This window comes from Streptopelia decaocto (assembly GCF_964273445.1).
Source record: "Streptopelia decaocto genome assembly, chromosome: 7".
Lineage (NCBI taxonomy): Eukaryota > Metazoa > Chordata > Aves > Columbiformes > Columbidae > Streptopelia > Streptopelia decaocto.
The window spans coordinates 32,203,731-32,228,885 of NC_138661.1; the positions used below are offsets into that span (position 1 = coordinate 32,203,731).

Sequence of the window (25,155 nt, forward strand, 5' to 3'; positions counted from 1 at the left end):
GGGTAAAAATGTTCTGCAGCGGCTGTGAGAAAAACAGGAGAGAAACAGCCCCACAGACGCCAAGGTCAGTGAAGAAGGAGTGGCAGGAGGTGCTCCAAGCAACATAGCAGAGGTTCAACAGAACCTGTGGAAAAGACCATGGTGAAGCAGGTTGCCTCATGCCACCCATGGAGGACCACATCAGAGGAAATATCCACACTGCAGCCTGTGGAGGACCCCATATTGGACCACGCTCCTGGTAGGAACCATGGCCAGAGGGGAGGAGCCCATGCAGAAGCAGGTTTTCTGACAGGAACAGTGACCCTGTGGAAAACCCATGCTGGAGCAGACTGTTCTGAAGAACTGTAGCCCATGGAAAGGACCTGTGCTGGAACAGTTCCTGAAGAACTGCCCCACGAGAAAGACTCACGCTGGAGTAGTTAATGAAGGACTGTAGCCCATGGAACAGACCCAGGCAGGAGCAGGAGAAAAGTGTGAAGAGGAAAGAGCAGCAGAGATATAGTTGCCCCATCCCCTTAAAGTTCTCAGTGGTGAGGATGCAGAGTCAGGAACAAAAGAGTGAAGTTAAGCTTGGGAAGAGCAGGTAGGGAGAGGTGGTGTTTTTAATTTTGTCTTTGTTTCTCACTATCCTACTCTTAATTTTTTTCAGTTGGCAATAAATGAATTTAATTTTCCCCAAGTTAATTCTGGTTTGCCCATGACAGTAATTGATAATTCATCACTCTGTGCTCATCTTGACCTACAAGCTTTTCCATTCTATTTTCTCCCTATCTTGCTGAGGAAGGGGAGAGAGAGGAGCTTGGCGGGCACCCGGTGGCCAGCCAAGGTTAATCCATCACACCTGTTTTGTAGGCAAGAGTAATCTTCAGTGTCTTCTCTACGAAGACACCTTGGAGGAGTTCAGGAATTTAGGGATCTTGAAAATCCTGACAGGTTTTAACCTCTACATTTTATTTCTTACAACTTCATTGAAGCTTCAAAATTTGTATCAGGATGCATACCAGAACCATGGCTATCTAAATATTTGGGAACTATACTAGCATAATTAACATGACTATGAAGTCTCTTTGGATTCAGTGTATATGAGAAGCAAGAATGAAAAGCATAAAATATACTTGTAACTTATTTAGTGACAAAGAAACTATAAAATATTTTTCTTTAAAAGTTCACAAACAGATTTCACGTGAATAGCCACCCAAAAAGCATGTCTGTATGACATGAATAATGTAAGAACTAAGCAGGGCTCATCAAGCCAGAGACACACAATGCCATTGTGGCTATTAAGTTTCCATTACAGAAATGTATATTTAGACCTGATTGAGTAACTTTTTAACAGTCTGCTGTGACATATATTTATTATTAAATACCTACTGATTTATATATTTGTCTTTTCCTGTATTTTTTGTGCATTTATTGTTAAGTTTTATTATTATTTGGAGTGTTGCCTATAGAAACAAAGACAACTCAGCCAGACCACCTCTGTTTTAGATTTTCCTAGTTGCCTGAATGGTCATTAAACCACTGACAGCCAGAAATACATTTAAAATATGTTAGAAGATATTTCTACTTAAACTGGTATTTGGTTGATCCCAAACTAAGGGCACAATATATTTTCATAAAAGTGTTCCTCAAATTCTATGCAAAACAAAATACAACAATGAAAAAAATCTCTCTCCACACTACACCAACCAAGAATTTCTCAAGAGATTTGACATAATTTTCTCCAATCTGTTGTATCTATGAAAAGAGAGCTCTGAAAAGGAGCCTTATGAAATTATGCATCCTATTCCAATGAACTCCCAGATCTAATCTGTAACATGAGAAGCCTCAAATAAATAGAAAAAATGTAAAAACTGATACAAGTGCTTTTAATCTCTCAGTTAAAATCTACCTATGCTTAAGTATATTTTTGATGCAAGTGTTGCAATATAAATGCTGAGTAGACCGCATTTATCTGGCTATGGGTAGTATTACTCTAAATGACAAAGTTTCACAAAATTCTGCCTCTGACACCTACTGGAATTGATAAGAATTTGCTGGTTCAATAGAAATCATATCAGACTTTAAAAGCAAAAACGAATTGTGCTCTAGCAACAATTTAACAATATTTCCTTGATGCTAGAAGAGACTGAACTGATTCTATCTGAGCTATTGGGAGTTTTGTCCTTTGTTCCCAATTTTATTTGTGATAAGATGTACCTAAGTATCAAACTCATTCCATTCTAACTTCCTGTTTATCTTTCCAAATCCTACTAGTCAGCAGGTTGGTTCGCAACCTACGGCTTCTACCTAGCACCTGGTTCCCCTCAGAGAATCTTCTCCAAGAGTCTCACTTCCTGGGCCATACAGTCATAATTCCATCCATGAACTTAAATCCCATCTAAAGATTCTACATTGTTACTTTTTGAATCTTCTTCTTACTAAAGAATTCCATAGCTTTCCTGCACGGAAGGTATCTCCAGACTCAAATTCTCTAGTTTAGTTCACTCTGGAGGACATACCTTCTAGTCAACCAATTGTTCAGCAGACATCTGCCAGAGTAGCTGTCACCCCTTTTACCAGTTTGTCTATTGCTCTTCTTCTCCCAAATGCCATGCAATGACACCGTTACAAGCTCTTGGTTCTCTGTCCCTTATATGGACAGATCTAGTCTTACGGAAAAATGAAATTAATAGACCTTCACCATGAAAGCCTTAGTCATGTCTATAAGCTCCATAATCTTGACCTTCCCTAAGATGACCATCACCAATACATGATTACTAGTCTGTTTACTTGGCTAAGAAAAGGAACAGTAGCCAAAACATCTCACTCAAAGCAAGTAGGCTTAGCTGTTTAACTGACTAATAAGAAACTTGCATCATGACACAAATATTTTCCATAACCCACTACAGAGATTTTAGCAATTTATGTCAAAGGAATAAACTTCTCCATGTAAATGAGATGGATTCATGCAAAGTTTGTACTTAAAATATCCTCTAATAATTGAAGAAAAATGTTTATCATTATCATTCTAAGCTGCTAAAATTAAAACACACACACACACACACACATAGTTAATGGAAACCACAGGCTACTGATGTGGCAGTTTATCAAAAGTAGCTGTAATGAAAGACAAATATTACAGGCAATTCGCACTTCATGAAAGGATAAAAGTGTCAGTGTGTAGGTACTAGCTTTACTGCAGGCCATAATCAGCAAGTAAACGAAAGTGCAAATGTTTAAGAAGTTTATAGCCCTCTATGAAGGCCTCGTCTTGTCAGGTATTGATTTAGGTTTTCAGAGGACTTCTCCAGTGTTAAACAAAGTGAGTGTTAGTGAACTTAGAGGACGCGTTTTACCTCCGCCAACAAAAGTTGCCCCAAGGTAAATGTGAATATGTTCCCATTGCTTTAAAAGAAGGAAAGAGAAGAAACTGTTTCTTACACAACTATTTTCTTCTTAAACAGAGGGCAGTCCAGAGTGAATGTTTCATATTCTCCACCTTCTCCACAAACATGGACTCCATATTTCTTCGAAAGCTAACACAAAAGGGAAATTAAAATGCATAAGTAAAGCACTCTGTTAAATATATTTTGCTGAAAATTTCAGTATGCACTTTCTAAAACACTACCCATTAAAAGTTTAAAAAAACCCAAATATCATAAAGAGGATTCTTGTTTTTTTTTTTTCTGTATGTCTATTACAATAATCTAAAAATTACCAATGTATTTTATTTTAAGTAGAACTGGCACTGTAACATTCAGATGAAAGGAAGACTTCCTAGCCTTTCTTCCTCAGTGGACTTGAAAGGTTGTTCAGACTCTCATATTTGTCTATCTTTCCTTAGGACAGATATTATTAGTTTACTTATGTGAGAAACTTGTACTGTAAATCAACACAAGAACGAGCAATTCACATAGAAGTATACAATGAACACAATATTTGGCAACAGATTCAACAACTGCATTCTATATTTTGGTAAATATTATTTTTTTTCAAAAAATTCTAAAAACCAGAACTAATGAGAGTTTTCTAAGTCAAAAGCAAAAGATTAAAGCAAGATCTAAAGAGGTAGCAACATGCTCTTTCCTTTATACATTGTACTGAATATACTTTCTAAATCAACACGAAGCTCTGGTTATCCCACTAAAACACATAACTACCTAAATCAATACATTCAAAATCAGAGATATGACTCTCTTAATTATTCCTTGCTTTGTAAAAGAGAAGCTGTGGAGCAGGAACCAAAGTCCTTTTGCTGGAATAAGGAGCACACAACTGCTGAATAGTTTACTGTAATTCTGTATTAATGTGCTGTACTGATGGGTAGTAATCAAGCATCTGTACCACGCCTGAGCACGGGGACACTCTCGGGTTTTCTGCAGGAGAAATTAGTCTCCTCATCAGCAGATTACATCACCTACTAGAGTGTCCCAGTAGTAGCTGCCTCAAGCCAAGTCCTGCCCAGGTTTTTTCACGTTAAACAAGCATTAACACTTTGCTTCAAGTAGCTCATGAGAAGCTGAACTGCAGTCCTCAACTCCATTGCTACCGTCAATGTTAATATTTGGAATATTTATTTAACACCCTTAGGCTTATTCCTTAGAGAAACAGACATCCACCCATGTGCTTCTGCAGTCGAACTAGCAATGCAGTTCTCCACAACAAGTAGGACACTGTTAGGAAAAGTCTGTCTGAGGGCTAGAAAATAATTCCAAATCTGTTGTCTAGTTTTGGGCAAGCATAGGACTGGCTAATTTATGTATCATAGGTCCAATTTTTATATTGTGACCAGAATATTTGTATAGGAAGTCTATCTGATATATCAAAATGATACTGTATTTTTGTTGTTGAAGCTGAATTTATAGATTGTGTTAATTTACAGTTCCCTTTCAAAATTTTATATTGTAAAACTTCAAAGAGTGTTTAGAACTTCTGCCATCATCTTAGCTAAAAAAAATAAAAATTCAAAAATAGGTGTGAAAGAACAAATGCATGGAACTTGAATGTTTTAATAAAATTGAAGTCCACATTTTAAATTTAAAATTCAGTTAATTAAACAAAGGCCTGAATCCCCTTTAGCCTTTATTTTGGAGAAAAGTATAAATGTTTTGAGAAAACAATACCTTGGTAATGCCCTACATGACCATTTAGCTGTCTGGTGGTGTAGAATCTAAATCTCTTTTGGAACATATATTGAATCATTTTTCAACGTCTTGTTATGAGAGACATTTTTCATTTTTACTTTCACATTAAAAGGAGCAGAACAAAACCTTTAATCAAGTGCTCATTAAAAAATCACACTCCTGACATAAAAGAGAACTCCATCTGTCAACAATGGCAACAAGGTTTCTACAGGACAAACACATCAAGAATAATTAATGTTGATGCACCAAGAATGGACAACCTATAAAACAGCTGGTCAAAACCTTTCACTCTTCCTCTTGTTGTAGCTTCCACTGACAAAAAAAAAAAAAAAAAACAAACCTAAAGAAAACTATTAAATAAATGAAAGAGTGAAAACCAGGAAAGATCTTTCTAACTGTAACCTTTCCACAGTGAATATATGGCACAGCTGTTTACAAGTCACTTTCAAAACTGGTAGCTCTGCTTGGAACCATCATTGCCTAGAATAATTATTGGCAATTAACATCAAATACTCAAAAGATGTGAGACTACTTCCCATCTTTGTTGTGGGAAATCCTCATTTTCAATGTCACTGGCTTCAAGATCATTCTTTACACCAATTATACCAGGTGCTAAAGAATTTTCAGTTCCCACTAATGTCAAGAGGAATTGAGTATATTCAGCAGCTCATAGAACAGATCCTTAATGTTCATTTAATAAAGTCAGAAATATTTTTAAAATGTCATCAATGACATCAGAACTTTCCCTTTTGGTCATTTAGCATATTAACATTTTTCAAATGCCAATTATTTTGTTTTGCAAACGGGATGTGGCAGCTTAGACTCTAATCCAGGGGAGTAGTAGTAGGAGTAGTTACATTTTTACCATCCTAGAATTACATTTGGCCCTTTGAAAGCAAGCGCAAGGTTGATGTGGCCCCCCGTGAAAATGAGGTTGACACCCTGTTCTAATCAAAATATTATGACTGCTAAATTTGTCTTCTAGTTTGGATGAGCAAGAAAACAGAAAATTATAAATATGAAAGTCTAATTCAAAATCCAAACGAAATATGATGAAAACTTCTCCTAGACCACACAAAATTAATCCTAACTCAAATACATGAGACACAAGGTATATAAGGAATTAGCCCAAACACTACCCGAAGAACAGTATCTTCCTACCTTGGGAATGAAATATAAGGATTAAAGCTGACTTTCTCATTTAAGTTTAGTAATCAAAAGATATGAATGCAAGTGCTTCCAATTTCAAGTGAAGGTTTTGTTCTCAGACAGAACTTGTAACACTTAGTAAATTCTCTGTAGTAACAAAAACATTCTTTACATCAAGAAGTACTCATCAGCTTCTAAGGCAAGCATACAAATGACTATACATTTTCTTACTGTCCATTAGCAGAGAGAGAAGTACAGCCAATATTACCATAATATGCATTTACCATTCTATTCATAAATTCTAAGGAGAGTGTGAGCAGCTCCTGAGATTTGGCAAGTTGCCAAAAAATTCTTTAGTGTAAAAAGTCAGGGCTCCTGCTATATAGGATACAGTGGGACATGAGAGCAATTTAATAGTTTAGCAATTATGTAGCAACCATTTGTCAATAATTAATCAAAGACCTGTCATTTAGAAAAAAGAAATAATTCTAGAACTTTCCTTGCCACAGTGCCCATGTCCTCAGCCAGTAAAATACACCCCTTATGTAAGTATTCATTGCAGATCATCACTGTAGTCATAAACTCAACCTTCTGTATGTAAACTCAGAAAAAAATTGCAAAATGAATCAAAGTTTTTCCCACTCAAGGCTTCAATATTCTTTTGTTGTTACAGCAGCAAAATCACCTCTACCTTTATGTCAGCCATTATTATCACTTCTATTGCAAACAAATAAAACTAAATCAGAAGACTGAAAAGTTAGGTGACAGTGTTTTCCAAAGTTAAATAATTCAGTGGATAAAATCAGGGCTGGATTATGGGTTTGATTTTCATGTTTGTTTGGCTGTTTTTCCATTATCATTGACATAATGCCTCAACAAGAGATTTTTCTAAACAGAAAATCATTACTTCATGCATATTTCCTGTATATCCACAAGACAAATACTAATAGGCACATTATACTAAAACAAGTTGATTTTTATTTTATTATCATTTCCTTAAGGTAAACTCCTAGTATAAAAAGAAGTAAGGTCCTAATTCCTGATCTGCTGCATCAGAGAAGTTGAACATTTGAATACTTGGTAAATGTAAAGTGGGTTATTCCCTACTAATCCCAAATGACTCGTGTCATGCATGTTGTGGTTCAATATCAAAGACCCTCTTACATTCAACTCTGGTATTTTTCTGGGTGCTGAACTAATGAAGACAAAAGCCAGTTTTCAACACAACTGAGGAACACGGAAAACAATATTTACTTCATTTTAAACAAAACTGCAAAAATTCTCACAAACCTGTACATCACAATAGGAAAATGTTGTAATGAAAAACCCTCCACCTAGCTCAATAAACAGCTATGTATTACAAATAATATTAGATGTCGATGGAGAACCCAAAAGAGAATTCCGTAAGAATAGGAAAAAGCATAAATTAGCAAAAACTAACAAGAAAAACAAATTTCAATGAATTTGTTGTAAAATTTGAAACTACTGGTTAGATAATCAACACAAATCAAAGATAGAAGAGTATGTAAAGCTGTGGTAGTTTGGGGGATCTGCAATGTCAAAAATGAATTTATTATAGTGTTTGCTTTGGTATGGTGAGAATAGTAAATTTTGTCTGTCCTCTTTACAGAAAACTATGAACTCCTTACTCTCACATTCTGTCTACCAGAACGTGTGATGTTGAAGACTTCTTTGGATTGCAAAAGAGTATCTTTCACATCAGAAACTTAAGCATTTCTCTTCAGTTTATAGTTAATGATTTGGTTTTATTAGGCCTTAAAGCTAACTAAGTATCCAGTAAAAACAATTTATTTGTACTGACTTTGACTTTCATAGCATACATATGCACAAGAAACAGATACAAGAACAAATATCAGTCATGCAGTCTCCCTTGCAATGGCCTGATGACCATTTCCCAGTAGGGTCAGGATGCCCTACTAGTTCTACACCTTAAGCTATGCAGTCATTGATGTGCTTATTGTTGTAACAATAAAAGATAAAACCCGCAAATCTGGGGTTTGATAAGTATTAAGCCATGACTGTAAGAGTTTCAGTGAAACCAAGTAAGAATCACTTTAACTTGAGCTATCAAACACCAGGAAGAAAACATTTAATTCCCCAAAATTACAGGTTTGTTATTTTATTTTTAAAATGAATGATGGTGAAGTTAAATGGAGAATACTTCTTAAGTCTTATTTTAATCATACTCTATTAACATAACTAAAATTGCAATACTTGCTGCTACAGCTTCAAGGAAAGTCAAGACTACCTATTCAACTGAGGTGAGAAGCTACCCATCTGCAGCTCCACTGAAGCTGCAACTTCAATTTTGGTAACAGAAGTTTTCTGCAAACACAGGAGCTGTACTTTCCTCCTTTTGGTTTGTTTCACTAGTCTTACATAAATATTAATTCATCCAAATGTGACTGACCAGTACAGAATTCGTATTAAAGCTGATGCTTCTGTTGAATCTGTTCCATAGTAAGTTGTTCATTGTTTCATGATTACAAAAGTTTACCCTTCCTTAGCTGTCACTAAGATTTGAAAGAAACAGCTCTGACAAACAGAAACATTGCTTTAAGTGATCTGCAGCAACAACGTGGGGGAGGAGCACTTAAATGTTTATTGTTCTCTTTAAACTGTGTATTATTTACCCATTACCGTAAATATCTCCCAAACAACATTTTTGGGAATTTATCAGTCAGTAGCCATTTCTACACTACATGCAGAACATGACTCCACATGTCAGTAAAACTGCTTTTCCCCAGTAATGTTACTCTCTTGCAGTTTACAGCACGCCAGTGGCACAGCAGGCCTACAACACAAACGTGGAGCACAACGAAGACTCCAGCCAGGCATGTTGGCACAGTGCAAATCCAACTTCACACTCCAGCTCCTGGCAGCTGTCTGACCACGTTCACAAGTGGTGACCTGAAAGGTGTGGGCTCTGGTTCTCAGTGGCTTCTTAGTTCAGCCAAACAGCCGTGTTCATACAGCTTCCAATTCAAAGTTAGCTCAGTGCTCAGTTACATCATATTGCCTAATCCAAAAGCTCACTGATGCTTTTCCTGTAGAAATCCAATCTATACTTTTCAGAAAGGATAAATCCACTCCCTCTTCTAACTATTTTTTGATATCTCCAGATTTAGCAACTACTTACTGTTTTATATCCAGCATTATTATCACCCTATGAAATAAAACATATGCTAATGACACAGTTTGAACAAATATTTTATATCTAGTTAATGCATATGTATTTATATATAAAAATATTTTTTGTGTGTGTACTCCTACTGTATATCTCTGCCACTGCTTTTTTACCCATTCTGAAAGTATTTAGGAATATATTTATTTCCCTGCTTCCCTTCCTTTGCTCCTTCTGGAGCAGAAGAAAATGCCTCTCCTTCCCACCTCCTGGTATTCTTGCATTGTTGCTGTAGTTTAGATGATCTGAAGATATAAGAGAAGCAAGACTTACAAAAAGAGATAATGGAGGGGATTTTTATATCAACTACTTTATGTAGGAGGGCAGGGAAAAGGTTTCTGGGAGATTCTTCAGCTCTGAAACAGAAGAAACAAATTTCAAGCTAAGAAGAGGCCAGACAGTTTGAATGTTATGGACCATCATTCTTCCTCTTCAGCTTTGCCAAGTACCAATGATCTATCCTCTTCTCTCCAGCCATATAAATGACTAACAAAATGAAGTTAAACTCAAGATATAACTCCAATTTAACTTTGCTATCTTTCAGCAGCAAAAGAGATTCTTAAAAACAAATTCAGGTTACTTTGTCTTCTGCAAGTTTGCCACACCCTAGACTGTTTCAGAAAAACTGCTTACAAAGCCAGGCTGAGATGTAACTACCCAGAATAATAACAAAAAGTATTTTTAGGAGATGGTTTTGTGCAAATTTAGACAGCTTATACTGATAAAACTTACAGCAAGACTCTCTTACTAGCTGAACATGTAAATAATTGTGGGGTTTTAAAACTGTTGTTCTTAAACTGAACCTAGCTTGATTTTGATGCTTCTACTTCAAACCCAAAGAACACTTGTGTATGAAAATCTGGTCTTTTTTTTCTCTAGTTAAGGTATTTCTCTTTAAATAAATCTATTAGCTCTGCCTACAAGCATTTTCATGCTTTCAGGACTACAAATCCCTTTGCACATCCTCTGGGTTAAACATCTTGTTCCATATTTGAAAGGCCATACTTTATGCAGTCTGATGGTGACAAAAATGGTAGGAAACCTTCAGATGGGCATAGCTGTGGGGAAGTTTTATATCACCTATGATTTTGCCACTACCATTCCTTGCTCTGAAAGTCTCTAACTTGCATGCAATTATTTAGCTTTATTAAATTGACGTACAAGTTACTGTCCCCTTAATGTTGAGATTTCTTGTCTTTAGTTGGTTTTAAAGATGCTGGCACCACTTGTGAACTACCTCCAGAAAGAATTATTTTCATGTTGAGAGGGCATATCAGAGGTTCATATTCTATGTGCCTTGGGTTACCACCTGATTTCTGAAAGTAAGTAATTTTCCATTAAGTTTACTCAATTTCTGCCTATGTTACCTTCTAATTGCAACTTTACCTGTATAAGTAGCCTTTAAGTAATACTCACCTCCAAAAGATAAGGCTCCATTTGATCCAGAGATTTTCCTAGATGTTTATCTGGATCTAAACCTGAAAAAAAGAAGAAAGAGTGTAAAAATATTTTTAATAAAGTACTGTTATGACACCAAGGCTTTTTTTTTTTTTTTTTAAATAGAGCATGTGTCCCTTAGAAACTAGTCGCACTGTATATAAAATAATTTCTATCATAATGAAAACACATTCAGAATTTTCCCTTACTCTGGGCAACTGGTTTCCATGTTTGTGGAAAAATAAGGCCGATCGCCTTTTCAATGCGTATAAATGGGAAAAGCTGTTGTTTTCCTTTGTTAGAAATTCCACTCACTAGTGAAGTAAACATGTGGGTCCATGGTAATGAAATAGGACAAAAAAATCACCTCTGAGTCAGAAGTTACCTTTGTAGATACCTATTAAATTAAACACAAATTAATTTTTCATAATTTCTGCAAAGTACTGGAAGGGACACAGACTGTTTTCCATAATAAAAAAAACCTCTTTTTCTAAATCACATTCTGTGTGTGTGACCCACAAAGCTAAGAATTAAAAAGAATGGAGATATAAAGAAAACTCGGACTTAGAGAATGTCTTTAATGTTGTACCTTTTGATCCATCACAAAATATTCTGTACGATGTCTACATTTTGATTTATTTTTCTTGGTAAAAAAGCAAGCCCTATTAACATTCAATAATTTCTTTAACTTGCCCCTCTGTGTTCCTGTTTTAGATTTTTTTACTTCAGGAGTTTTACCAACTCACGGCTATTAAATGGTCACTTCTCAGGAATAAATCAAATAACTGGCAGAACTCTGTCCTTGGACAAAAAAACATTCAGGAACAGCTGCTTCAAGAGCTGACATCTTCTTCAACCAAATAAATGTCCTAGTAGGATTTGAGACTAAGTGATCAAAAGGTCTTAACATACAAAGTAAATAAGAAAAAACAAAATGATGACTTTTGAAAGTGAAGGAACACTGGAAAATTTTCAGTGATCACATTTTTTACTACTCTTAATTACTGTGGTTTGGGGTTTTTTTGTACCAATCACAATACTTGTCTATTTTTTCCTACTCTACTGCTTTATACAATAATGGGTGTCATTAAAGAGCTGCCACCAGAATGACTCCATTTAGAAGCAATTTCTGAAGTATGTACCTTGCAAAGCACTTTAGATCATTGATGATGAAAGCTGTTATCTAGATGTATGGTATACTATTATACAAAGTCGTTGCTTTGTTCAAATAGCTGATATGCCTTTTAATTTTTACAATGATGGTCTCGGTATATTTAAACTCCTGTGAAACTAAAACAAGTTAGAGTGAATGAGATCTCAAAACGTTAATAAAGTTTTTAAATATTTCATTAAAGCACATTAAAAATCCCTTACTATCTAGGGTAGCACTTTAAAAACCACTTAATAATTAAAGTGAAAAAGGACTGCATTTTTTGCCTCCCTCTATTTTTTTTTTGTATTGGTTTATTGCTCTTTATTAACAGATTAAAAATGTGTGTTGCTAGACACAAGATAATGATAATTTATGCTTGTGGAAGGCATTTTGAAATATCTTAATTTCACTTCAATAGTTCCAATGATTCTGGTGATATCTTCCAACTTACACTATTATGCCCTTAATTTTAATGGGACAGATATTAGGGCAAACAAGCATTTTCTTTTAAAATAAACAAATAATAATGAGTACCACATTACAGTACCCATTTCACTAATTTACATTAACATTCTTCATTAACTTAATTACTTTTCTAAGAAAAGTAACTCATCTCCTTGATAAAAACAAATTGGTTTCCTTTAAAATTAAACCAAGGGATACACTACAAATATGTGAGAAGGGAAAAAGAATCAGACACACTAATGTATTTTTTTCACAACTTCTCTTTGATATTAAGGATATACCTCCTGTTTTGCTCCCTAATGAATAAAAAGCAATAATTTAAAATAAACTATTATACAAATAGTATACAAAATACAAAAAAAAAAAAAAAACACCAACCTATTTATATGGGTAAACTCCTCAGAAATATCTCACACCTACACGAAAATCTGTGAAAGTGCATTGTACTCTTTCTGGTTTCTCAGTAGAACTTGATTTTTTGATAGCTTGTCTTTCTTTTGAAAAATATTATTTCCTTTCATTTTCAACAGGTTTGTATTGTGCATGAATAGAGACCATCTGCTAAGGGCATCAAGAACCAATATAACTTGTAATTTGCAGAACCAGCAATCCACATCTCAAACTTCCAATGTTATGCATGTATAGATGAAGCTGTATGTCTACTGCTACTATCAATATAAAAAAGTATCTATAATTATACTTACAAAAGAGTTAATATAAATCTATACTTCTTTTTTTGTTTTGTTTTTCTTTAAACAAAGGAGTAGATTGATTCAGATTCTTAAAATTATATGGACTAAAAAGAAAAGTAATGTGTTTTAAATTCTTAGTACATTCAATTTAACCATATCCTCTAGATTTTTCCTCCATCAAACTAGATGTGAAGAAAGCTGGATGGGTGGATAAACCAACAACAAGGATGACTGTATGTAGAATTAAGAATTAATTAGGAAGGGAACTATAATTTGCAGCACTGACATCTATTTTACTTAACTTGCATGTATCAATGGGAAGCAATTACAATTCAATTAAAATATTCACTTTTATTACTTTACTGACTGACCTTGAAGTTAATGTCTGTTTTATTTAATTGCATCATCTATGAATAAATGTTAACCCTAGAATGTTATGCCCCATTATTTTTAGTTCATTTTTAGCTCTCTAACTGAACTACATCAGTCAATTTACTATGTGCTGTCAAGAGAGCAAGTGGGGCTTTATTTCTTTGAGATAGACCAGTACATGATAACAGAAAAAACTCGAAAGATTTGATAATGCTGTTTTTAACAGTGCTTAGTAAAACAAATTGTGCTCTCACCTCCAGTTTTGTGGCCTACTTTTACTGTAAAATCAGTATGTGATGGCACAAATAGTATAATCACTTCAAAGTAATTTCTACTCTATCTGTAATTCCTGATAAATCCACTGACAGGAGAAGAACTATTTCCTTAAGACACCAACAATGGTTGCAGAGCCCTCTTACACACACCCATAAGACAAGGGCTGCAGAGAACTGCAACACCAACAAAATGGAATGGAAATTCAGGGCTTTGTTCTGTAGTGAACAAAATGTACGGAAGAGCATTACTAAACCACATTTTGTTAGTGGTAAACATGTTAGTGGTAAGTTAGGCAAAAGAATCATATTTTAAATGGTTCACTTTGTACACATGTATTAGTGTAGCACAGACCCCTCATCTGAGAGGTAACTACCTGATATCACTTGCATTTATCAAGACCATTAGAAAATCAAGTTCCATTTTCATGGCATAACATATAGCTAATAAAATCCAGATTCTAAAGCCTCATCTTACTAACAAGAACATGTTCTACACATGTTTAGAATTTTAAAATAGTCCTGATTTTTAATAAAGTCTAATTTAAAAAATTCTATTTTTACCTCTTCATAAAAAGCTGAATAAATTACAATAAATCATAATTATTGTTAAGAAATGGTGGTAAATAAATATCTTTTGAAAGCTGAATCAAACTCTAACCCATAATATATGAAAACTGTGAAAGAATTACTACCACACACATATCAATAAAATCAAGAAAAAATTAGAACTTGTTTTAAAGCCACAACAACTTCAAGTTCCCTTCTTTTTCCTGACTTATTGAGAAGTATTGTTAAGGACATTAGTAACTGCCACCACTATGGATGTCAGGGACTGAGACTGAACTTCTGATGATGGAGGGCAGTACGATGCACAGTAAGGTTTCTGAAAAGTTCCTAATCAGCTGCTCACCAAAGGCAGAATTATTTAGAACTTTATGCAAGAAAAGAGGCATTGAAAAACTTCAGTTTTCTTTTCAAATTATTTTTCAGGAATAAAACAGAGTTAACAGGGTGCTGGGACCTTTAAGATACAAAAATATGGAGAGACAGCAAAAAAAATAAAAAGGATAGATGAAACCACCCATCTTTGGATTGGAATAGAGAAAATAGGACTATTTTTGAAGGTAAAATCATCTACTGTAAATGTGTCTTAGTATTAGTTGGTAAAGCAGGTTGCAGTAGTGCAGGATTGTCAGATACTCTTCACAATGTAGGAGTTCGCCTGCCACAGAGATATTAATGCACTGTAAATCTATACCTTAAATTGCCTTGAGGTAAATTATTCCTGGTGTCATATTTAGCTTTCATTTCTACAAAGAGCTTGGAAGTGAACTTTTTGTCTGCTAACAATACCTTGACAGGTTCATAGTTGATTCTTAACTTCCTCATAACTTTCACACATGAAAGGTTGTATGACAATGGTAAACTGGACAGATTCCATGAACTTCCTTTCCCAAAACACCAAAAAAAAAAAAAAAAAAAAAAAGTAAAAGCTGCTTATTTTTTGTACAAAAAGGAAGGAAACTGAAGCTATAGTAACTCTTTCTCAAGTTAAGTAGTAAAGTTATAAGATGTTAATCCCAAAGTAGTTCTAGCATATGTTTCCAGTGCTGTTTATTTAGGATCACAGTTTATCTTCTTTCTCATAAGTTCATCGAATATCTTCTAAACTAGGTTAGTCTGATGTCATCAAATTTTAGAATTCTAAGATGTAAAAGGCTCTAAAGCTCTTCCTGCCAGCAATGTTAATTATGTTAATTTTATTTGTAATCTCTTGTGATTTTCTTTTTCTTTTTTTTAACATCAAAGTTATTTCTCCTCTAGTTCCATCTAGGATTCAAAGCAATTGAGCTCTGCCATTTCAGGAACAGAAACCTCAATAAGGCTTTGAAGAAATTTTGTATTGTTTCATCAAATAACAAGGCAGTATTTTCACACAGATACTTTTAAAATGCTAAAATGTTCATAGCTTAGAAAGAGATTGTGTAAGAATTGTTTAATAACAGCATTAAAATGCTTTTAATCAAATCCAAGACTCTACACTGCAAACAGTTCAGCTCATTGAACTTCCTCCCAGGACTTTCAAAGGACTTCAGAGACTTAAAACAAAAGTTATTACAGGTTTGGTTCATGCAGGCACATATGTATGACTTTCCCAATATAAGGCTATTTTAAGTGGTTTTAGCTTTGGCAGAATGAAATGTTTTGAGTACAATAACTTCAGAGCATTATTTGTTTATTAATCTATTCAATTGAAAGAGTGCAACCATTCAAGCACCATAATTTGGATAAAAAAGGATGTGCTGTTTCATCCCTGTTAAAGAATTTTCATATTTCCATGCTTTGAACAGTTCTAGAGCTATTAAGTTTTGAAGAAAGGGATTGAAATTTGATTCAGAGGCAGAGAAAGAGGCATGGTGCAAGTGGTAAAATTTATGTCACTTTTAAATCCATCTCCATGCAGACAAGTTATAAACCGTTGAAAAGTCACAGTTCCCAAATGGATCAACATAGGCTTCTGACAAGGAAATCAACAGATCACCTGCAGAAGTGTAAAGGCCAGAGCAGAAATAAAGGATCAGTTTAGGACAGGAAGTCTTGTAAAACTTCAAATCAGAGAGACCTGGAAAACAAGCATCTATGGTTCTAACTACGCAGTCGTGCCTTTAAACGTTTAAGCTGTTTCAGCACAGAAGTCTGCACAGTGAATGTGCATCCAGAACTTAAATCCTACCAAGCATTAAAGAGCAGCAAGCAATATTCCAGTATTAACAAAACACCATTCTCCTTGATTTTCATTCTGTTAATATTTCTGGCTTTTGACATCTTTTACCGAGCTCTTTGTCTCCCACTGTTTTTCAGCTCAAAGTTCTCTGACTATTCTTCTCTTATTTCCTTTTCTCTTTCACTTTAAATGCCTGATAGTCCATTCTTGCCCCACTGCTTCAATTTCACTTTTTCTTTAGATGATCTGATTTGTTCTCCCTAAATTGCAAAGTGATCTTTCAGCTCTTAAGCCATCTCTCTCCACTTTTGTCTGTCTCTGACGTCTCCTTAGGAGGCACTGCACTCAATAATGTCAACTTTCAATTACTTTTCTGTTTCCAGGCACGTTCACTTTCCCACTCTTCCTTCTAACTCCTGTCACCTGTCACTACTGAAAATATTGACATCCTTCCCAATCTCCAATCAACAAGCTCAAGAGATAGCAAAGAAGGAAACATGTTTCTCTCTAACCTATTTCTATATCCACTTATGCAAACTGTTACAAAATCTCATTTATTCTTTTTATGTAACATGCTTTATTTTCAAACACTTCTTTGTATCCATGCATTAAAATCTCTTTCCAGACCTCATCTTACACTGGTAACAAAGCATCTGTCATTCATATACAAGCATCAGGCAAATAACATTCCAAACACAAATATTAGTTTCTTATATTATTTTTCTAACCTTCCAGTTATTCTCTGAATCAAAACTTTTCTTCACTTAAAGTCCATTCCTACGTCTCTTTTCTCCTACGCATCTCTTTTGCATAATGCTGTTCTTAAATCCCAAGCTAATTTTGATGGATTTCTAGTCTTGCATACCATTCCCATTTTTCCATGTTGATTTTTTCCGATGTGAATCTTTTCACTCAGAAAAAAAAAAAAAAAAGAAAGAAAAAAAGGCCTGACTAAAATGGCTCCTGTTGTTTCATAATTGTTTCCAAGTCTTTTAATTCAACATCTGGTGAACAAATAGGTGTGGTACCTTTTCTTCTATCATAACTAACATGAATGATGTAGATAAATGAGGTAGTAGACAAATGTATTAGGGAACAAGCCTAAGGCAAAAAAAATATACACTTAAACTCCAAAGAACCAATTAAGTTTAGGAAGCTCTGTTTGAAAATTTAGTGACAACAACTTGTGCTAACTAGAAAACCAGAATTAGAAGGGCGGAAAGTCTAACAACAATATATTCCCTAAAGTACATAATAGGCATAAATTTACCCAACTTATAATCTGAAAAAAATTACAATAAAAATTAATTATAAGTTATCCCATAAGTATACAAAATAATACTTTAACATTATTCAGCGATAGTTTTTCTAACAAAAGTTAAAGGCTACTTTTAGAATACATTACTCCTAACAGAATATATAATCATTAAAATTTGACAGTATTTGGAAAAATATTATTGTTCATTTTATGCTACACTTCGAATGATGATAAACAGAAGTCGTCTTCATATTAATAAAATGAGATGTTATCAAAAGCACAGGTTGTAAAGACTGTCAAAGATTCCATTACAGCTGCAGTGTCTGGTAACTGCCCAAGGAAAAAACAATGGAACTATCAGCTCTAAATAAGCTGAACTACCTAAAAATAATGCCAATGTTTCGTTTATTCAGTAATAAGTAAGTAAACAAATCCTTACAATATGATATAGAAGAAAACAACTAGGGTCTTGTATTGATTTTTTAACAAAATGTTCCTCGCTTTCTTCTGTTATGTTTGTGAACTGTGAATTTTTTGGAAACATTTAGAGGAAGCAAGTATGTTCCCCTGTGACGATGATTCCTTCAATTTCCCCCCAAAATTACTTTAAAATTTCTCAGTACTAAAAACTAGAGATACATTTCCAAAGAACACTGTTCCTTTCCATTACACAGAGGATGTGCTCAGACAAAACACATGCAACCACCAGTTTTAATTCAGGATATGATCTGACATTACAGAAAACCCGATTTAGCGGTGAGCTTCCTACTGAGAGTTTTGTCCTTCATGAGGCTGTGGCATCTACACAGCGAGTTCCCTTCTGTGTAGCACTTCTCTGCTGGATCACGCAGCCACACAGTCTCTGGAGCTTTTACAGGGGCAGAAACAAGTAGAGACTTGTGGTTTGGAAGAGTCAGCCAGAAGGAGGAAGGCAAGATCAACCTTTTGGCAGCAACTCACTATTAGATCAGTTTATCTACAACACCAAATTACACCCGCAGGAGCTTAACCAAGAACTGTGTAGTACAAGTTCTTTTTTAATGTACTACTTTATATGTAAATCTTACGTCCATTAAAATTAATGGGAGTCTGGCTATCAATTTCAGTCAGGATTTCACTTCTGTACACTAGTGGCATGCAAATAACAAACAATAATGCAGACACCTAGGTGGTTAGCTTTAAATAATAAACAAAAGGTACAGGTAACTTTTTTCATTATACTGAGAAGAAACATTCTCTCTTCCTAAATGAAAAGTTGATACACAAAAACATAGGTATCCCTAAACTATCAGCTTTTCAGAGCGTTCTGTGTACAGCGGGAGCATACCAATCTTCTTGACCTTGCGAGGCAAACGTCAAGATCTTCTCGCAGTAGAGGAGACTGAAGTTAAATACACACACTTCAGACAGCTCATTTTAGAGAAGGAACTTTAGCATTTGTTGACAGACAGGAGATGGTAATGCTCCCTAAGGACTCATTACTCCATTGTTGGAGGGAAATATCCTGGGTGAGGAACTAGGGCCCACACCATCTCAAAATTTAGGCTTCCACAGACCCTGTGACTTCAGCTCTACCCATGGCTGAGCATGCAGATTGTCCAGAGTACTCATAGCAGCCAAACCTACAAGATAAGGGATGTAGCTATGGCATAAGAGCCCCACTTCAAATGTAGGCTGAGAACCACAAGTTAATCAGCCCCGACACAAAGTTTCCACTTTTATTATTGTCCAACAGTTGAATAGCATTATGGTATCATTTCTGTCCTGTGCTCCAAAGAACAGCTGGAAGTTAGAAATTTAGCCTTGACAGAGTTTTTTTCAACTTAGTACTTCTATTATTTGATCTCATCATTACAATGCTTTTTCAAGTATTTAATTCAGTCATAAATCATTACTATAATCAAACTGTGAAGAAGCTGCAAGGTATAAAGTAAATAATGCATATTAATCCTATAAAAGACAAATATTTGAGCTTATATTCTATTTTTGACTGATACAATGAAGAAACAGTTGTTTTTACCAATTTGTCAAGCTAAGTGCACTTATAAAACTTACTGAAGGTGAACATTACTCTAAAAACTTCCAGAAAAACTAGAATCACTGAGGACAAACTGCTTTAACTGCATGACATAAATACGATTTCAACTATATTCTCATATATATGAGAAATGAAGTTTGTCATATTTTAAAATGTATAGTGGGGCTCAAGTTTTAGTGTTAATTCTTAATAAGACTTGGGCATAGTTAACTATATAAATAAAGTAAAACTAAATGCTCTACTTTTAAGGAAGGCCATAGTGTGAGGAACCCAAAGGTTCCTTCCAAATGTAACCTTCCTCCTGAGTATTACAGCTTGTGCTGCAGTGGAAGCAATTTGCTTTAGAACACTGCACAGGTAAGACCAGTACATAAAGTTACCAAGATTGAAAGTCGAATGTTATATGCACAGTCTTCAAGTTAATTAGTATTTTAATCCATAAAATGCGTCCAGAGAGCAAAGATATCAAAAAAGTATCTTGTGATTGTGCTGCATTACACTATCTCATATGAGCAATGGATATTGCTGGAATTTCAGGCACATACATGTTAAAACCAATCAATAACTGCTTCCATTGTAGCTATTACTGAGTAATTTGACTTCCTGGGATTTCTACTGAAGATGGGTATACTTCAAATATAAAAATATCATGCATCATACAGGCAACTTCAGCAGCAAGAAAATGGCATGGAAGATAAATATGGTTTTGTTTTTAATTGGCCAGGTTCACTGTGAGATCATGGAATGTTTTTCTCTCATCAGTAAAGCCTCTGAAATACACTCTAAAGGAATCCAGATCCTCTTAGAGATCAACAGAAGGCACGTGAAGAAGGCTTGCTAACAATACTTCTTTTGCATGTAAGTGAGAGCAACTGGTATCCCACATGGAAAAGCAGGCTACTCTGAGATAAAAAACTCTTGCCACTGGCAAAGTTTGTGGTATCAATTTGTAATGGTGGATTTAGGGAAATGTACTAAACTAATGCTTATTTACTTGCATAATTATGTGATTTCTACATAAAACATCAGGCTTTTACCTTGCCAATGCTGGCACTGAGTTAATGGAGAACAGGACAAGGAGGGTGTACAAGTATGCCAGTGCTGATGCATGTAAAGCTAAGTTACAGGTTTCTTTCTTTCTTTCATTAACATCTGTACAATGTACCATCTAATGCATTACTCTTCAGATTCTTAAATCTGTTATTTTAAATATTTTCATTGCAGTTTAGCTTTGATTACTAATCTAAGAGGCAAAAAGTTAAACTGTATCTTATCTTCTCTGCCACTTGACATGTTAAACAGCCTTCATACCTTAAATCCACTTTAATAAGGCATGCAATTATTAAAGCATTACAGAATGGCCCCAGAGCACACAAGCTCCATTAAATTTGCTTACATCTAATTACGTCTGCCTGAGGCAGGTGAGAAATTGGCTCTGATAAGATCTTTCTTTTACCTGTAGCCAAAAAAATAAAAAGGAAAAAAAAATCTTGCCGTGATTTTCTATCTAATTGCTGTCTACAAGTATTTATGGTATTCGGTCCTTCAATGAATAGCCCACAAAGCACTCTTTGTGCACTAACTAGCACATTTTCATGTTGTTTTTTTTTTTTTTTTTAGACTGTAGAATACAAAAGACAAGCTTATCTTGCTTCAGGCATAAGACAGGTCATCAGTGATGTCTAATTGTGAAATAGTTTTATTATTGAAAGCACATGCTTTCTTTAACATTTTTCAAATACATTTTCAATAGTATTTACTTATTTCATTTTGTGTTTTTTTCCTTTTCATAATTATTTGCCTTCAGTTGTACAAAATGTAGTCAAAACAACGTAATCTTCATGCAAAATAATTCTGATGTGAAAAACCATGTTATTTATTCTTTGTTGACTTTTATTTTTTCTTCATGTCAGCACAAGCAATTAAAGCATTCTATTTTATGGAAAAATAACATAAATACAAAAATGTACTTTACGTGGCCTTAAAACTTTGAAAATATTATTTTTTCCAGTTTAAAAAAGAAGTGGTTTATAGCAGAAAACAAAGCATTCCACTCCTGTGTATTGGTGATAGGGCTTCCAAAATTCAGGAAAATGCTATTATATTACCTTGCTTGTTCCCTATAAGTGAATGAGGGAATGTACTATTTCTAATCATTCTAATCTCACTAGCAGCCCTGGCCGATCCTAGAGAACAATGCAGTGAGACCATCATAGTGATAACATAAAACTAGTTAGAAACTACACCAGCTAAAGAGGAACAAACAAATAACTAAGTCATGGAACTGATCCAGTCTAAAAGGATTATAATTAGTATTTAAGATAAATTGTTTTGTTTAACAAAGACAGATACTAGGAATCTAATGTGAAAGTTACCCAGATAAATCAGCCACCTGACTTCTAATGCAAGGTTATACAATGCTATTTTTTAAACACACATTTTAAGGCACCAACACCACTGATCTTGTATTATACTATCTTTTCTTCCAATGGACTGCAAATCTATAGTCAACCCAAAAAGAATAGGTCCTTTGGTCGCACTTTATGCTTAAGATCTCATTTGATATTCTTACATGAAAAACTGCAGAGAGGCCTGAAATGAATGTATTGTACCATTAACATGTTTCTTTATGCGCTTTTTAGGTTTATAAAGCACGTCATTCCATAAGCCTTTCTATAAAGCATCCTTCGACTGCATCTTTACATTCAAACAATAAACAGGTTTTCTTTCGTACTGATATGTTTCTTTATACAAAACTAATTTTACATATTTGACAAGGAAAAGACATGATAATTTTCTGGTGTAGGAAACAACTACATTGTAAATACTCTTTTTTGAAGGCAATGCCAAACTATTTCATTTTGCTATATGCTTTACCAACTCAAAGACTGTTGTTACACAAAATCTTTTGGCCTCATATAATTACTTCTTGTTTGATGTTAATTTGTTGTATTTCTATTAAAACTTCCATGGTAGTTTTATAATATTGTCTAGCCACCAGTCTGCATCATCTATAAACGACAATACTGTGAACCCCGAGTTATGCATGCATCTTTACTGCAAACCAAAACCAAACTAGAACAAAAAAAAATACAAAAGGAATTTAATGACTATCCTAGAAAGAATTACGTTCCAGCTCTTCCATGTCTACTCCAAGAATGAATTGGAGACAGCTAAGTTAATTATTCGAATGTCATGACTGCTACTCAGTAACGTAATTTTAAAAATTTTTCTTCATATTAACATTTCTTACCCTAAAATATAGAACAAATTTTCTGTTTTCCTGTTATGCTGTGGACTTGTCCATAGGAAGTTTCAGTAAATGATATTGCTCAGAATCTGAATACATACCCAAAGCTGCCACTTTTATGATTATGGCTTGAATGTTAGATGATATCATTTCTTTAAGCAATGTTTCCTGGTTCTGACGCCAAAGGTAAGCTAAAGGCTGAAGATTAAGCCTCCTGCATCTTAAAAAACAAACAAAAAATTGGATAAAGTGAAGAATTATGCTTTTATACAGCATGGTTCATGTAAAATTAAAGAACATTATCTGATTTCATACCTTTAAATAATTTTTCTTCTACAATTTCGATTACAATACTTTATTATTCCTAGATGTCATTATATACATTGTCAAATATTAAAAAGAAACTAAATAAGATGGTTCTGACTATCAGTCATCTATGTAAGTAAGCTGTAACTCACTGATGTAAACAGATTTGCATGGGAACATAAGTAAAACCATGAGAAAATGCACTCTTAAACATTTAGGGATGCAAACCCATTAATACCTTAGGAAGTGATCATTTTTTATGAACATAGCTAAGAGTTACTGTTCTGTGGTAAACGTGGCACATATCACTAGTACAATATGCTGAATTTGTTACACTCAATGAACTTCTGATTTGGATCAACACCCATTATCATTGTTTATCTAAGACAAGGGCTTTCTCCCACATATTAGGTAGACCCACTAGTATCAGTGTCAAGGCTTCATAGTTAAACAGATGTTTAACATTGACACATAAATCCATAGTTAGCACTCATGTAATCTGATTTGCTTTGTTATTACTTTCATATATTTTAACAGAGCACTCAATTGTGAAATTAACAGAAATATATAGCAACTCAGAATGTGAAGTAGTTCATTTAGGTGCCTAACTTTAGCTAACAAATTAGCTGACTCCAACTGGAATGGTTTATGTGAAACAACTTCATTGCAAGGGGTAAATCTACAGATCAGTGTAAATTTTTTTACCACTGAGGAACCTTGGAATTAATCAGGTTTGTCTGAAATACTGTGGTGTTCTGCCAATCTTTTGGCTGTGGTAAAAGATCTGAAAAAGATCTGAAACCCCCAATCAACAAAAACAATCATTTCTAAAATATCTAGTAACATGATCAGGCAGTCATTAATTTTTTTAAGTGCAAGGAAAAATAAATAGGAGCTATATCGGACTGCAATTTACCTATGTAAAGAGTCAAGAAAACACGCAAGCTGTGTAACCTGCTGATGTCAGGCGAGTTGGCACAGCATTAACTTCATTCTTATAGTTCATAAAGTGTTCCAGATGTTAGTTTTTATCAGCAAGAAATAACTAATGAACTCATGAAATTAATATTAATATTTAAGACAAGGTGTTTCTCCATTTCATCAGACATATGTAGGGAACATTTCTTCTCAGATCCAAATCAAGTCTTGGCCTATTTAACACACACAATTCTCATTATATAATCCTTTTTTAAATTAAGTCTCTTATAAGTATCACAGCCTATCTATATTTAAAGAGTATGCACTGTAGAAATGAAAAATGAAAGATCCTGATTAATGATAACAGATTTTAGATTTTAAGGAAGTAAGGGAAGATTCTCTTGTATTTAATTCCTGAAAACAAGTCACAGAATGTTCCTCTATATTAAAACTCTGTTCAAAATAGAGATACTTGACCACAACACTGTAATCACCGGAACGGAATGAACTTTCAGTTGATATCAAAGATCCGAATCTACTCAACTCTTTTCAAATCAGAATTCTAACAGATCCATGAGAGATCTAAAAAGCAATCCAAAAATCCAGTATTGTCTCTACTGGATTTTTACTAATGAACTCATGGTCCCAAGCGGGGCGGGGTGAGGGGAAGGTACTTATATCAACATATTTAATTAATTTAGTATGACAGAACATCATGAGAAATAAAGCAACTGTCTCTGCTTCAGAATTTGAGTTAGAAAACAATCAAGTAAAGAAGTTTCCAGA

At 34.4% G+C, this 25,155-nt stretch overlaps 1 protein-coding gene across 5 annotated transcripts in view; it reads right to left on the reverse strand.

Moving 5' to 3' along the window:
- DPH6 (diphthamine biosynthesis 6) overlaps positions 1-25,155 on the reverse strand; it is a 200,734-nt gene that overhangs the window by 133,185 nt on the left and 42,394 nt on the right. For all 5 annotated transcript variants that reach the window (XM_082057967.1, XM_082057966.1, XM_082057968.1 and 2 more), the window contains exons 5-7: positions 23,247-23,365; positions 10,897-10,958; positions 3,424-3,518 (exon numbers count right to left, since the gene is read on the reverse strand). In XM_082057967.1, coding sequence (XP_081914093.1) covers positions 3,424-3,518; positions 10,897-10,958; positions 23,247-23,365 — 276 coding nt within the window. The remainder of the gene's footprint in view (positions 1-3,423; positions 3,519-10,896; positions 10,959-23,246; positions 23,366-25,155) is intronic.